Source organism: Malus domestica, chromosome 15, assembly GCF_042453785.1.
Source record: "Malus domestica chromosome 15, GDT2T_hap1".
In the NCBI taxonomy this organism is placed as follows: Eukaryota; Viridiplantae; Streptophyta; class Magnoliopsida; order Rosales; family Rosaceae; genus Malus; species Malus domestica.
Genome location: NC_091675.1, coordinates 13,090,249 through 13,106,222, shown reverse-complemented (window position 1 = coordinate 13,106,222; position 15,974 = coordinate 13,090,249). Strand labels below are relative to the sequence as shown.

At 37.0% G+C, this 15,974-nt stretch overlaps 2 protein-coding genes and 1 long non-coding RNA gene across 4 annotated transcripts; all 3 read left to right on the top strand.

Annotated features, from left to right (window-relative positions):
• Positions 1-4,297: 4,297 nt before the first annotated feature.
• Positions 4,298-6,031, top strand: LOC103400403 (blue copper protein-like). Its single transcript, XM_008339052.4, has 3 exons — positions 4,298-4,558; positions 4,929-5,285; positions 5,426-6,031. Exons 1-3 carry the CDS (start codon positions 4,378-4,380, stop codon positions 5,809-5,811), a joined length of 924 nt encoding a protein of 307 aa, XP_008337274.3. The 5' UTR covers positions 4,298-4,377; the 3' UTR covers positions 5,812-6,031.
• Positions 6,032-11,575: 5,544 nt separating this feature from the next.
• LOC103400402 (uclacyanin-3-like) lies at positions 11,576-13,545 on the top strand. Its single transcript, XM_008339051.4, has 3 exons — positions 11,576-11,862; positions 12,104-12,607; positions 13,025-13,545. The coding sequence occupies exons 1-3, from the start codon at positions 11,676-11,678 to the stop codon at positions 13,456-13,458; spliced, it is 1,125 nt and encodes a 374-aa protein (XP_008337273.3). The 5' UTR covers positions 11,576-11,675; the 3' UTR covers positions 13,459-13,545.
• Positions 13,546-14,059: 514 nt separating this feature from the next.
• Positions 14,060-15,971, top strand: LOC108171160 (uncharacterized). 2 transcript variants are annotated; one of them, XR_011576138.1, is made up of 4 exons: positions 14,060-14,200; positions 14,348-14,425; positions 15,184-15,573; positions 15,629-15,971. It is a non-coding gene; the product is annotated as an uncharacterized lncRNA (long non-coding RNA). The 2 variants fall into 2 exon arrangements; XR_011576139.1 differs by lacking the exons at positions 15,184-15,573; positions 15,629-15,971 and adding an exon at positions 14,675-15,024.
• The last annotated feature ends 3 nt before the right edge of the window (positions 15,972-15,974 follow it).

The following is a 15,974-nucleotide window of genomic DNA, read 5'->3' as shown; positions in this document are numbered from 1 at the left end:
TCACAAAATTTGTTTCGTATTTTTTTTATTCTATTTTTTTCCTATAACTTCCTAAGCCATTATACAACATTAAATTAAATTAAACTAAGTAACATAAAACAACATAAATATTATACAACATAAAAAAAACATTTAACAACATGAAAGTTAAACAACATTTAAGTTATAGTTTTTAAATAATAAATTATGTTTGGCCCTATGGCCCTTTGGCCCTCGGTTGGAGATAGTTTTTTTGTGACAGGGCTAAAACGAGCCCTCTGGCCCTTTGGCCCTCGGTTGGAGACGGAGGCAAATATAATCATGTACTGTTCATTAAAATATTAATATCTTGGAGGATCTTGGAGAGCCAGAGGGCTAAAACGAACCCCTTTGGCCAACCATCGGTTGGAGATGGCCTGAGGTCTTGCTCATATCGGCTATGATTGAGAAACCCTAAAAAAGTTATGATTATGTTTATGTACCCACTCTTGATCGTTTTTCACATGGATAATAAATTTTAATTTATGAAACGCATCCACGACTAAAATTTGGCTCAAAGATTTCTAGTTCAATTTCTTCCTCTCTTGCATTTGCAGTTTTTACGATAACAAAAAGAATTCATCAACAAACTAGACAACAAATTTTAGGGCACAAAAGTGTGTCACACATTATGTGGCAAGGGTGTGAAGTCTACTTATTACATAACACTAACAGATTTGTAGTGACGAAACAATATATTATAGGCTTGATTCCGACGCTAGAGCCCAAATCTGCAATCTTTGGATCTTGCTGACGGCTTTACGCTTCTCTAACAGCTCTTCAATCTGATCAGACATTTGTTTTACATCACTGTTTAGATTTAATTATTTAATTTTAAGTTTTATATCGTTATTTTTTTAGTGTTTGAAATAGAATTATAAGATATTTTGTACAGAACATACAATTTGTAGAATAGAAAGAAAATAATTTGGTGTCATGGGAAGGCGAGATCTCGGCTGATTGGCAGCGTTCCACCCATCTTAGGCTGCTACATTTGGTAGCGCGCTACCGATCTTCAGCTCGAGCAGTCAGTACTTAGTATTCTACCGATCCTCTTCTGCTCCGATTCTTTCTTTTTCTTTTTCGTTTTCTTTGTTTTGCTACAGTGCGAGGCTCAAAGGTTATGGACTAAGGACAAGGAGTGTCTGCCCTCCCGTGCCCTCTTATTTGTGTGATCATGGTTAAGTCACGTCAACATTTTATATTACTATTTATTTTTATCTTATTATCTCTATAAAAAAACAATATAAAATGTTAACGTGGTTGAACCGTGACCACACAAAACAGGAGAGCACAGAAGGGCACCGGAAGTGGGAGGACAGACAATCCTTGTCCATTGACTAATTGGTGATCAGAATTATTAAACTTGTTGTAGCATCATCATGGGTGCATTATTTGACACCTCACAAGTAAAGGCTCAGAAGAAAACATTTGTACTTTAAAAGGATCATGGTACCGGATATAGTCTTTAATTTACCGGAGTTGTGTTAAGCTCATAATTAAGCTAAGAAATTTAAGATTCAAGCTGATGCAAATTAATTAACGAATTACTTAAAAATAAATTAGAAAAAACAGAGAAAAAAAACTTACTTAATTTAGATATAACAGAGATATTAATTTAACAGAATAGAAAAATTGTTATGCCTAGAGGCCGGGGAATCAAATGGATTCAATATTACAGATCCACTTAGTACTGGTTTGGTGCTGAGGAATCAAATGAATTCAATATTACAGAACCACTTAGTACTGGTTTGGTACTAAGGTGCTTTTATAAAAAGTAGGTATAAAAAAAAAGCTGAGCTCAAAAAAGTGTTTGGTAAACACTTAACAACAGCTTATTTTCACAATTTTGGGTGAAAAAAAAGCTGAAAACGTGAAGTAGCAAAAATGAGTTTATTCTCACAGCACAACAGAAGTGATTTTTTCTCAAAGCACAGCATATCAAACCAGCCCTTAAACAAGGCTAGTTTCATATACATATTGTTTGAGCCCTAGAAGCCGCCTAGTTGGAAAACTCTGGCAAATCATTAAATTAAAGACGGGGTTTTGGGAGGAAGGTTCTGAAGCATAACAAATTGATGCCCTGTTCATCACCGCTCACGAAATACAATATGACAATGATGACCGGCCAAACAAAGCAAGATTCATAATATATATGCGCTTCTAGAAGTCGTCTTCTCACGTTCTAATTAAGAAAAAAATTGCTGAATTATTTCCACGTTTAGTGCCCTTAAAATCAAAACTTGGTATAAAAAGTTTTAATTGATACATTGGTCTGATGTTTCTTCTATTCATTTTCTAGAAGTGTGGCTGAGAGAGACACATTTAAATAGCACATTAAGTTGATGTTTTACTGTAAAACTAATCGACAATATAGAATGTAGTTCAACTTCTTATAAGGATGCGCAAGGTGCTTGAATTCTCTGGTGGGAGATTTGCACTTTTAAATCGTGGACAACACATATTGAATGTGACAAGAGCATGTTGGCCGTTAGGCTCAACACATTGTCAACGTGACTCTAATACTATGAAAGGAATTGATATTTCACCATAAAATTAATTATAAATAATATGATAAGTAACCGAACCTTTTAAAACAAATACAAAGTTGTCCTTAATTTAATACCCCGATACAGAATTTCAACTCTTGTCACATTCGTCTAATATTAATCCGCATAATAAATAATGAATGGAACTGAAATAGGAAAGCCCAACAACCAAAGGTTGATTTGTCCACTAACTCTAGACTCCACATCATTGGTCTGCATGTTGTATATAATTTTCTTATAAGCTGACAAAGTATTTGATTACGACCCATTTGCAATTAGATATCTTAATTTTCGGTTAATAATGATTCCTGTTTTCTGATTCGACCTTGACCTACTCAAGTTTGTCTTTGCGTATCTGCTAGGAATTACAACATTGAAATTAAGAAACCCCCTCCCCCTCCACCTAACCAACACACACAGACATCCCATATATACACACACTATGAGATAGCAAACTTTGAATTTCTTATGATTTATTTTAATCAATATATTGGTGATATTATTATTTTAATGCAGGAATAAAAGAATTATTTCCATCGTAGATGTAACCGAGATAGTGTACGCATGTTTGTTGGAATGGCGATCATCATGCAGTAAGAATTATTTCCATCATAGATGTAACTGAGATAGTGTACGCATGTTTGTTGGAATGGCGATCATCATGCAGTAATAATGGACTAGTAATTCTTCAACAAAAAAAATTAGTTTAGATCAATAAATAATTTTATATTTTCGTATACGTGTTATTTGATTCTTTAGAATACGTCAATAAATTTAATTATTTCTTCAACTAAGGCCAATAAAACCAACTTTCCTCTCCAACCAAGATCACTACGTACCCTTTTTAGTATTTCTCTTTTATTGACACTTGTGAAGAGCACAAATGTTGATTGATTCAATTCTAGTGCTAAAAATATTTTGTGACTTAAACAAATCACCCCTTGAATAAATATAATATAAAGTTAATGGCGGCATAAAACTTCTGTTGTCATTAAAGGTAAGATAATCTCCATATTGTCGTGGCAAAGATGATGCTATTCTTGGAAATTTGGTCACACAGAATCGAGGTAGAGCAATCTCCAGGCAAGAACTAGATAATCAAAAGTTTAGAACTCTGACCTCTTTATCCTAGCTGGGTTTTAAAACTATATCAAATTATATGCAGGGCAAATAAAAAGGTCTTTTAGAAGATAACTAGAGATGGTCAAAAACGCGTTAACTACACTGAAGATCGTGGATCATTTCAAGCTCGATAATCTTGGCTGCATAATAAAAAATTAAAAGGAAATTACACACTAGGGTTTTGATCTTTGCACAAAGAAATCTATAAAAGAGAAATCATGAATAATAAGATTTCATTTACAAATTAACAAGCTAATTAGTGTTTTATCTTACCATCCCATCTGTATTTATTTATGCAAAATTAACAAATACAAATGGAATATGCTATTGATTTGTTTCTTTTTTTTCATTTCTTTCAAGACAAGTAGCACATAATCTAACTAAAAGATGTAATTAAGGGCATTCAAGCACGTTAGCATTTAATTATTCAAACTGGGTCCACGTCAATTGTAAATTGGTCCTTAGGTTCTAGACATCCTTGAAGAAGTTGGTCGAGCAGAAAATTGGGGAAGCAATTTTGCTATATCATTTGTCAAAGTATCACCGAAGCTTCCGTATAACTTCTTCCTTCTAACCTCTATAAAAAGATCACAACCCAAATCTCATTTTTCACATAAACAGACGCTAGTACATAAAAACAAGAGAGCAAAACAAAGAAAAAAGCAGTTACAAAATACGAAGAGACAATATGGGAAGAGAACTCACAATAGCCATTCTAGCCATAGCAGTGGTTGGTCTGCTTCACTCCACTGCAGCACAGAAAACCCATGTCGTTGGAGAACTTCTCGGGTGGCTGGTTCCTCCCGGCGGTAACTACACTTATGAAACCTGGGCAGCTACGCAGCATTTCGCCGTTGGTGACCTTCTTGGTATGTAACATATATACTCAAGTTTCACTATTTTTAGCAATTTTTAGCTAAAATGTTTTGAAGTGCTTTTAGATTAAACGATTTCGTATCACAATAGACTATTCTAAGAACGGTTGGCAGATAAAGTTTAAAATGTTTATGGGTTAAGAAAAGCTTTTGAAATTTTTTTTTTTAACGAAACACAGCAATAATTTCTTCAAAAAGTATTTGAAGTGCTTTGTCAAAAATAAAAAATAAAAAACATTTGTATTTGCTTCAGAAAGTTTGATATGCTTCTAATAGAAGCACTCGCTTCTGAGTATAAATATTTTTTACGAAAGCATTTCCAAGTAGACCTGTGTTTGATGAATTTATGTTGTTCATTTTTCAGTGTTCAACTTTACCGACGGTGACCAGGATGTAGCGAGGGTCACAAGGGAAGCTTTCAACAAGTGCAACTCGACAGACCCCATCAAACTTATAACAACCAGTCCGGCCAACTTCACTTTGGACACCACTGGAGAGTACTATTTCATTGGCACCAAGGACAAGCACTGCGAGTTGGGACAAAAGCTGGCCATTAACGTGACTGCGGAACATGTATCACCTGCTCCAAGCCCTGCACCCAGATCAGGACCAGTGACTTACGTCGTTGGTGATAAATTGGGTTGGCTTGTCCTACCAGGCGGTGAATATGCTTATGAAGCTTGGGCCTACGGCAAGACTTTCATTGTCGGAGACACTCTAGGTAACTATATCGATGTTGATGATAACGTAAATTTATCGACGACTGTTTCATAACTAGACTAATTAAACGCTAATCAAATTCTGTTGCTTACGTATAAATTATTAATTCCTTGACAATGTTTTACTTTCTTGCTTTTGTAGTTTTCAACTTTGTCAATGGGACACAAGACGATGTGGCTACGGTGACCAAGTCAGCTTACGAAAACTGCACCACCAACAGCACTATCGCCGTTTACAAAAATAGTCCAGTGAGTATCCTTCTCAACACCACCGGTGAGCATTTCTTCATATCCACCTACGATCGGCGCTGCTTATTAGGCCAAAAGCTAGCCATTAACGTGACATCCGGGAGCACAGCCCAACCACCATCGTCCCACTCACCATCCGGTTCCATAGCACCTTCCTCGCATAGTACTCCCTACGCTAGTGGACCAGGCGCTGCTTCTCCTCCATTCAGCTCAGCCCCGTCCAGGATTGGTGGCGGCTACACCTTCTTGCTCATTGCCGTGGCAGCTTTCTTCTATTGATCATTAGTCACCAGCTAGCTCATATGTTGATTTTTATAATTCCCTTGGAATATGTTCCATACATTTGCAGTACATACCATGAGGCTGTATTTATTTTATTTAATTTATAGTTATGATTTTGCTTTTGTATTCACCTTTACCGATTCGTAATAAACCTGGCTCTATCTGTATGTACGTTCCTTTACTTTGGTTAATACAAATAAGTGCAGCCAATTGCCTATTTTTTGTCCCCTTTTTCAATTAACTTGCCCCTTTTTATTTTTAAAGGGAGAAGATATTAATACTAAACCACACAATAGCAATCATATATAGATATAAAACTCAACATGATTTTCAGAAGCCATCGTCATATGCATATGAATTAAATTAAGAGAAATATCACTAAATCTAGATTTGTAAATGCAAACGGATCGAGGAACTCAAAACAGATAAACAGCCCCAAATAAAAACACCCAAACTTGCAAGATTGAAACACTTGTGGCGCAACAGTAAATGAATAGAAAATAAAATACGACGAACACACGAGGATTTCTTTAATGTGGTAAAACCCCACACATACTGGAGAAAGTCAGGGTACCCTGGCAGAAAATAATCCACTAAGAGCAAACAACAAACCCAAAGACTCATACAAGACACAACTTACAAACTCAAATATCGCAGTGTCCTCTTGTTTTCGCACGAAGGTTCGCCTGCGAGCTAGAACAAATTATGAATGATGATATGAGAGCTAGAAAAAAGCATTTTACTTGGATTTCACTCCTCTACCCTAGCATACAAATTCCTTACCTTAATTTTTTTTCTCGCACAAAATTATGGTTGGCAAAGATAGAAAACCTGATGGAAAACTATATAACATTATTTAATGGACGTGAGAATCAAATTAACCGGCCTACAATTGAGTAAATCTATATTATACTTTAACCGTAAACTAAACTGATTTATATCAGGAATTGATTTTATTTGATCTCACTATCCTAATAAAATGTTAACACTTAAATTATATTTTCCAAAAATGATGCATGTGAAGTTTACCTTAAGTCATTCACGGAATCAGATTACTTTTTATTGCCGTTGACGTGCAAGCCTTCAAATCACGAACCTAAATACTAGAACATATCTAAAATCTAGCACTAAATCTATTACAGACACATTTTACTTGTCTAAGAAATTAACGAATCACAAAAACTTATGCTTTCAACATCTCACTTACTAATATGAAAAAATAATCACTTGGAAATAGTCAGTCACTTTGAAAGTTCTTAGAAACAAACGATGGAGTTGGTTAATCAAAATTATATTAAAACAAATAAACAAACCATAGAGTTTGGTCTAGTTGGAGCAAAGTCTCCTTGTTTAAACTAATCAATTGCAAAGAATATAATTCCGAGCATATGTTATTTTATTTATTATCAATGTCCACAATCAAGGCAGAAGTTTGAAACTGAATTAAATATAGTATACATATCTAATTAATTTCCACTTGCTAGGATCATGTTCAGAGGACTTCTTAATTTTATTTGCTTACTTAGGATTGTGATCTAATGAAAACTATATATTCTAATTTGCCAACTCCATCTTTTGTTTCCAATAAGTTGCTAGCTAGCTAGTTGCTGACAATTATGTGTAAAATTTTCGGACTAACGGAATGAGCCCACATATATTCTTTCCTTATCTTTGCTAGTGAAATGAAATATCGTTCTACAAGTGATGGATTGCTCTGGTGGTTAACGTCCTCATTCTCCTTAATGTAGACTATTGATTGTAATAAAGAGAAATCTAGTCCCTTGTCACTAAGGAACCCCGGCAATGCTAGGGAATTTTTTTAGGGAATTGAAGCAACATATAGTCTAAAAAAATAACAAAAACTCAAAGAGCATATGGGCAAATTAAAGCAGCCACGTTGTGCCTTTAAGTAACAAGTTTGATTATTATTCTTTGCTTTGTGAATATGTATATATTATGCTCTGTAGTGCAGTACCACAAACACTATAAATATTCTGGCTTTCTGGTAATGATAAAATTCTGGCAATGTCGATCAACACGACGGGTTGTCTTTGGTTATTGCCAGTATTCGCACGGATTGAACAGTGGCCATTGATGGTGGGGTGGTTCGGTATGGGATACCATACCAAAACTAGTATCCCGAATCCCAAACCAAAATTTTTTGTGACGGGAATTTGAAGACCAATCCCAAACCAAATTTTCGAGAATCCCAAATTTCGGAAATCCCGAAATATTTTCAGGATTTCGGGACAAATCGGGAATCCCAAATTGAAATATGAAATTATGAATTCTTGTTCAAATATATAATTCAAGAACACATTCGTGAATTAGGAATGTCATTTCATTCACACTACCATCAGTGGCGGATGCAGGATTTCAACCTCAGGTGGTCCTAGTATAAAAGATTTAAAGATTTTGTAAACGGAAATAGTGTGTAGCGGGTAATATTTTTTTCTCTATTTTTTAAATGAACACTTCATTGAGCACTTTGTGTGTACATGGGCATCCCTGCTTTGTCTTTTAGGGTGCGTTTGTTGCACCGGACTATCTTGGACTGGACTAGCTTTAGGGATTAAGCTGGACTGGCTTGGCTTAGACTAAACAGGATAAAAATAATGAAGTGTTTGGTGCAGTGCCAGATTAAGTGTCGGACTAAAATATTGACCCAATTTTTTGTTTATAGGAGAACAGGAAATTAAGAAAGAAATGCAACGCCGCGTTGTATATGGGCAGCGTAAAACACTAGAAAATTGAGATGAGCAAAGCATGTCGGTGATGACAAAGACCACACACTGTATATTCCTTTAAGAAAGAGACTTTGAGGCCCTAACAAAATTAACCCAGAACTCAAAATTAAACCCCAAAAACAAAAGGAAATGAAATAAATTAACATCAAAATTAAACCCAGAACTCCACACTGCAACACAAAATCCATGTAAGTTTTCCTACCAACCAAACAAAATTATCCCAGAACTCCAGAACTCAAAATTAAACCAGAACTTCAAAAGGTCCAAGAATGCTCTAGAGTATGCGACTGCAGCGCTATTCCTTTCAGTAGCTTCGACGACACCGAATCTTGGTCGTCGACGATCTCTTCTTCTTCGACCTCGTCGTCGTCCTCCCTCGACGGCACCGAATCTTGGTCACACAAAAGATGAAGGTGGGGCACCGCCGACGACCTGGCTATGGTGACGGCTCCGCAGAAGAAAGTGGAGCGTGGATGGACTGGGGGTTTAGCAAGTGAAAGTGGGGATAGATGTTGGCCTGGTTTCCTTCTTCTAGTCCTTGCTAATAGTAATACCAAGCTAAAACACGGGATTAGGCTGAAAGGTTTAGCGAAACACGCATGGACTAGTAGTCGAGGCGAGTCCCATTTATTTTAGTCCCACAACCTACCAAACGTAGGATTATAGTCCTACTTAAGGTAGTCCAAGCCAATCCCTCCTAAAGAGGTGTAACAAACACGCCCTTAAAGATTAAAAGCCTTACCACAATATTTAGTGTCAATTTTCTTGAGAACTAGTAAATTGAAAGTTTTTTTTTCTTTTTTAAGAATACTAGTAAATTAAAAGGTTTTCTTTCTTATGAGATATTAATAATTATGAGGTGAAGGCTATTAATTTAAAAGGTTACAATTATGTTTAGCTTTCAATATATTGCAGGGATATAAAAAAGGGCCAAACGGCAAAATGGGATAAAAAAAATATTTAGAAACAAGATATTGGGTCCAACTGGAAAAAGAGATAAGAAGGGAAAAAAAACAAAAACAAAAAAAAAGCAAAAACAGTACCGTTTCCATACAAGACAGTAGTGCAAACACAATCGGTCTTCTTCATTCACTTTACCCAGCCAGTTCTGCAACTACATATTCAAACTCCGGCAAAGAAAACCCAGTTTAGTTGTGGATCTTATACCTAATTTTTATTTTTCACAATGATTTATCCCATCCAGTCCTTCATAGAGCTCCATCTAAAGTTTAGGGTGGTCCTCCATGGTACTTCACAAGCGTTTCTCCCTATCTTCGGAGGGTCCCGGGACCACCCCGGTCCCTATATAGATCCGCCCCTGACTACCATTTAATCTAGGCATGCCTGACTGTTTTTATCAAAGTCAAAATTCAAATTAATTAAACCATTTTTGCAATCTGTTGAGAGACAAAAGAATCAAGCCTTCTGAAATCATCAGTCATGGTAGCAGCAATAATAAAATCCAAATGAATATCAAACAGAACATGCAAAATTTGCAAGGTGTAGGGCATTCCAAGTTGCGGAGCATGAATTAGAAACTACTATCATCAATTATAAAAGAATAATACATATATATATAACATATATGTATAAATATATATAATAATTAATATTATATATTTTCGGTTCGGTATGGGATTTCCGAAATATCGAGAAGCCAATCCCAAATCCCGTATCGAAATTTCGAGATCGGTTCGGGATAGCATCCCAAAAATTTCAAAAATTTCAATTTAAAAAATTTTTGGTTTTGGATCAGGATTTTTTCGGTTTGGTTCGGAATTTTCAAGAATTTTTTCCACCCTAGATGGGTTTTACTCTCTCTCTCTCTCTTTCCTCACCTAACCTTACCACGCATGTGGAGAAAGAGATGGAAAGAGGAATATTGTAATGTATATTAGCACCGAGATATGGAAGTGTTTTTCATGAAAAGCAAAGGTGAAGGCTTCGGTTGGTATCTAGGATTATAATAGAATAAATTGAGTAACTCCTTAGATAAACAAGTGGATAGTACTTGATGTAAGCTGTAGGAGTTGGTGAAGAAAACAGTTCTTTATTGTCAGTTCGTCTACTTGTTCGTTTATTTTAGAATTATTTATGGTTGTTAACAAATCAAATTGCCAAGACGGCTATACCATCGGAAATTCAAACCTCATTCTCTTATTGAGTTACAAAGTTGTATTTGTAAAGAACTAATTCTGAACAACAGAAAAACAGTAGTAAACCCTAATAAATAAAAAGAAACTATGGTAAGTGGTTTAGTGGAAATGCAGTAAAATTTCGAGTCTGGTTTGCTTTCTAGTCTTGGATTTGAGACATAAAGTTGGCAAAAACACAATTGTTTCTCTAGTTGAAAGTTTTGAAATGACTGTATCATTTGATTATAGCTAGAGATAAACTAAAATGCTTTAGCCTTTCTGAACGTCATTGAAAATTAATCATACCTTTCAAGGTATGGATGGAATACCTCAAATATCGAAAAATAAATTTTAGTAAGTGTCCCACTAATTTACAATTAGGCTTTTACGAATCCACAATTGGCCTACTACTGCTACAGTCCAGGTTTGACCAAATTCCTAATTCACACTTGGCCTACTACTATTACTTCATTATTTCTCAGGAAATTTCCTTGGTAATATGGGTCCTACTCCTTCCTTTTTACCTTTTGTCCTTTTTTGGGACGCAACCGTTCCTTCACTTTTATTCACTTGCTCCAATTATTAACTATTCTTTCCAGAGAAAACCTTCCTAGTTTCCAAATCTATAATTTAATATAAAGCAATGACTGGTCAACGCACAAAGATGGTCACAGTTATTTGGTGAGAGCTGTCATCCTCTCACACGGAAGTCTGAGTTTCACCAAGTCCCATATCTCGGCAGACCTGACCCCGTCACCAAATCTGAACCGTCCATATTACTCACAGAACCGCAGACGTGGCATCCATCCAACGGCACAAACAGCCAAAATTTGCGGTTTTCACAAAGCCTTCCTCTATATAAAGGATGACAGTGACAAACCCTCTAGAAACAAAACCTTTACAAGTTTTCAAGAACAGAGGAAAAAAAAGAGAGTAGGAAAAAACAGGGGCGACCTGACCTTCAAAGAACACAAGGGCAATGGCAAGGAACACAAACATGGCGTTTTTCGCAGCCGTGGTGGCGGCCGCTTTGCTGATGAGCTTAGCGTCAGCGGCAACTACTTACCAAGTGGGTGATGGGTTGGGTTGGTCCATCCCTTCCGGTGGCGCCGCAGCTTACACTACATGGGCTGACAACAAAACCTTCACTGTCGGCGACACTCTTGGTATATATAATTTCAGTTGACGCGCACATTTGATAACTATTTTGTTTTTGTACACTTAATTTCATTTTTCATACTAATTTCAGCTAAACAAGTGTTCGACTAATAACTATTTCGTATCTGTAAACTTAATTTCATATTTCATACTAATGTTAGCCTAAATAAGCGTTCGTCTGATAACCATTTCATTTTGTAAACTTAATTCGATGTTCCATACTAATTTCTTGAACTTTCTGCTTTGCAGTATTCACATACAGCAGCGGAAATCACGACGTGGCGGAAGTGACAAAGGCAGCTTTTGATGCTTGCAATGCAACTAATCCCATTACTTTGGAGACTGCCAGCCCTACAAATATCACGCTTAGCTCTTCAGGGGAGCATTACTATATCTGCACCTTCTCTGGCCATTGCAGTGCCGGTCAGAAATTGTCTATCAGTGTGACCGGAGCTTCTTCTCCTGCTCCGGCTCCAAGGACTACTCGTCCCCCTTCACCCTCACCACCGGCCTCTGTTCCGGCACCAGCTCCGAGTACTATTTCTCCTCCTCCTTCACCACCGGCCTCTGTTCCCGCACCAGCTCCGAGTACTAGTACTCCTACCCCTGCTGCTTCCCCAGCACCAACACCAAGCTCCTCACGAGCACCTGTCACTTGGACCGTTGGCAACAACAGCGGATGGACTGTCCTCCCTCCGGGCTCTTACCAAACTTGGGCTGCTAGCAAAACCTTTGTGGTTGGTGACACTCTAGGTATGCCTCAATTGCGCTAAATATGGTCCTGTTCGGATTTTTTTTTTAAGCAAGTATTTCTGCTCATAAGGTTACGTTGAACTGAGTTTTGGAAAATACTTAAAAATATTTTTTTGAAAGTGTTCTTTTAGACGTGTTTTTGTGACATAGAAGCGCATAATCAATTTTAAGTGTTTTTTGTGAATATCATAAATACTTTCCTATGTCAAAAAACATTTTTATTAATTATAAAACAATCTCAAACCTACCTTAAAATATGAGTTAAGTCAATTGGTTCGAACAATGTATTTATTTTATTTTTGAGTTCGATGACTTTTCAGGCAAATCAAAATAGTTAGTATTTTGACCTAGTAAAAAATTTACGTATTTACAAATTAATTAGTGTTAAGGTGTTGATTTTGATTGTCTATTGTACAGTGTTCAACTATTCGAACGGAACACACGACGTGGCAGTAGTGACCAAGGCAAACTACGACTCATGCAACACCAGCAGCACCCTTGCCCTGTTCACTAACCCACCAACGAGAATAACTCTCAACTCCACCGGCGAGAATTTCTTCATCTGCACTTTCACCGGCCACTGTGCCGGAGGCCAGAAGCTTGCCATCAATGTCACCTCCGGTAGTACCACCGCCACGCCACCTTCCTCCACGGCCACTCCTCCAAGCAGCGGTGCCACCCCTCCAGGCTCTAGTGCCAACCCTCCACCTGGAAGTCCAACCAGCCCAAATACTCCTTCGTCACCGACACCCGAAGGTTCTGCACCACCACCACCAAATGCAGCAGCTTCTCTCGGCGCCGCTGGCCTTTCCGCTACCTTTTTGTCCATTGCTTTGGCTTTGTTGTTTTAGATTATTTTCCGGGGCGGTATATAGTTAATTTTGTGTGATGTGATTCATTCACTTAAACAGCTATAGCGTGATTGCTTTTACACGACATTGATCTTTTTTTTTTTTTTTTTTTTGCATAATAATAAATTTAGTATTGAATTTTGATTCAGCTATATCATCAATGAAATTATACCAATGTTTTAAAATACTTGTTCAATAACCCAGCGGTGGAGGCCACTTTGGAGGCGGGGTGGGAGGAAAATCGCATCTATTTTATGAGAGTCAGCGAAAAACTTACTTAGACATGTCTATTCATAAGGGTGGAAAAAAAAATACCGAAAATGTCAAACCGAATCAAAAAAATTCTGAAACTAAACCGAAAAAATACCAAACCAATCACGAACTTTCGGTACAAGAATCAGTCTCACATTTTCATTTTTTCCGTAGTTCCGAACCAAACCGAAATAAATAAATATATATATATATATATACATTATTATTTAATTTTAAATATATATTTAGCATTGTAACGTCCGTCAGATTTGGTTGAGATTTAATCTTAACCGTTGAATACAAATCAAATTCAAACCCTCGGAGAACTCAGTCACTGTCTCTCTCCGTCTCTCAAGTGTCAGCTCGATCTCACCTCACCTCAGACAACCTCACCGTCACCGCCCTCCTCGCCGATTTCTCTCTCCGTCTTCGATTCCGGCCACACCCACATCACAAGTGACTCACCTCTCTGAGCTCTCTCTCAAATCAGGTAAATTTTGGAATTAATTTAGGGTTTGAAATTTAGTTTAGGGTTCGAATTCTAGATTAGGGTTTGTGAAATTTAGCACTTGGAACGAATATGGAGTTTTATTTACATTGTGCCTTGTTTCTTTGTGGTTGGGCTCTCCACAATTAGGCATATGGAGACTCCTCATTCCAGGATTGTAAGCGAGCATCTGAAGCAGCTGTGACCATAATTATCAAGAATTTGCAGGTTTATCCTTTTTTATTTCTCTTTCTTTCCGTTTTATAATATGGCGAGACTGGTTTTTCTCTCTACCCATACCTAACAAGAAACAAGTAGATGTCTTATCCTTACTTCCCTTGCAACGTTTCTCTGGGGGGTTCTTGTTAAGTTTCTGCAGTCGAGGTAGTGATTTTTAGTTGGATGGTGTCATAGTTGTTAGTTTATATGTTTAGGGGCATATAATATATAACTCCATTTGCTTTAATACATGGATAGGCGTTATGCAGTTTTTGGTGGAAGTATTGGCATCAATATTGGTAAAGAATTATGCAGTATGTTAGGATTGTGCCTATATCTTGGACACAGGATTAGTTTTAAGATGAAAAATTCAGGTACTGCCGTGTAATCTCTTTTAATGAAGGCCACTGCTTGAAACGTGTGGGAAACATTCCCTTGGATGAATACAATGTTTCAGTAATATGATGCATGTGTCGTCCTAAAATAAGCTCTCCGAGCTCTTGGGATTTTTGTGAGTCATGTCAGTGAGATGTTCATGCCCATGAGTAAGCTGTATCCTATTAGATGAAGTAAAATTTATGAATCAAAGCATGTCATTTTTCACTAGATATCAAGCTATTTCTTATTAGGCATTTATTGTGTTCTGTGTCGTAATACTGTACTTTCTTAAGCATACTTTGACAGAAGAATGGACATTCACCATCTTTTGTGTTTTTAGTAATTAAGGAGAGTCGAAAGCGTAGAATTAGCAAATTTGGGTTTTGCAGATTGCTGAAAGAAGGAAATAGGAAATTGGTATCTTCTATACAAGGTAGTGTATAAGCCAAGAAGAAGAGGAAGTTTCTTTTGAACAAGGGAATGAATCATTTTCGAATGTGGAAAAATGTGGAAAGTTCTTCAAGTAGTGCTGATAATAGTGTTGACCAAATTGGCAGCATTGTTTCGAGCAGCTATGAGCATTCAACTGAAGAAAGGGATTTTGAGACTATGCCTTCTGCTCTTAATGGAGGGCTTAATGAAATAGAAAAGGATCATGGAGATGCCTTGCCGTTTAATAAGTCTCCCAGTGAACTAGAGTCCAGTAAGCATGTGAGTAAGGATAGTTCCAAGACAGAGTGGTCTGATGGTTTGCCATCTTTTCCTACTAACCCTGAGTCGTCTATGCTAAAAGATGAGTCGCTTGTTGATCTGAAAGAACTAAGTGTAGAGGAGGTCAATGATGGGGCAACTGGTTTTATGAGTAAGGACGTAAAGCCCCCTCCTTTGGCTGGGCATAATGTCATGAATATCATATTGGTAGCTGCAGAATTTGCTCCATGGTCGAAAACAGGTAATGTTTCGTAAGCCCAGAATGTGAGATGGCAATGTCCTCCAGCATGCATGTTTAATAGGCCTACCATTTGATTTACAATTCTATGGCTACTAAACCTGGAACAGAAAGGTATATGAGTCATCTACTTGTTTCTTCCAAAAGCCCAAATTATTTCGGGATTCCCGATTTGTCCCGAAATCCCGAAACTATTTTGAGATTCCCGAAATTTGGGATTTCCGAAAATTT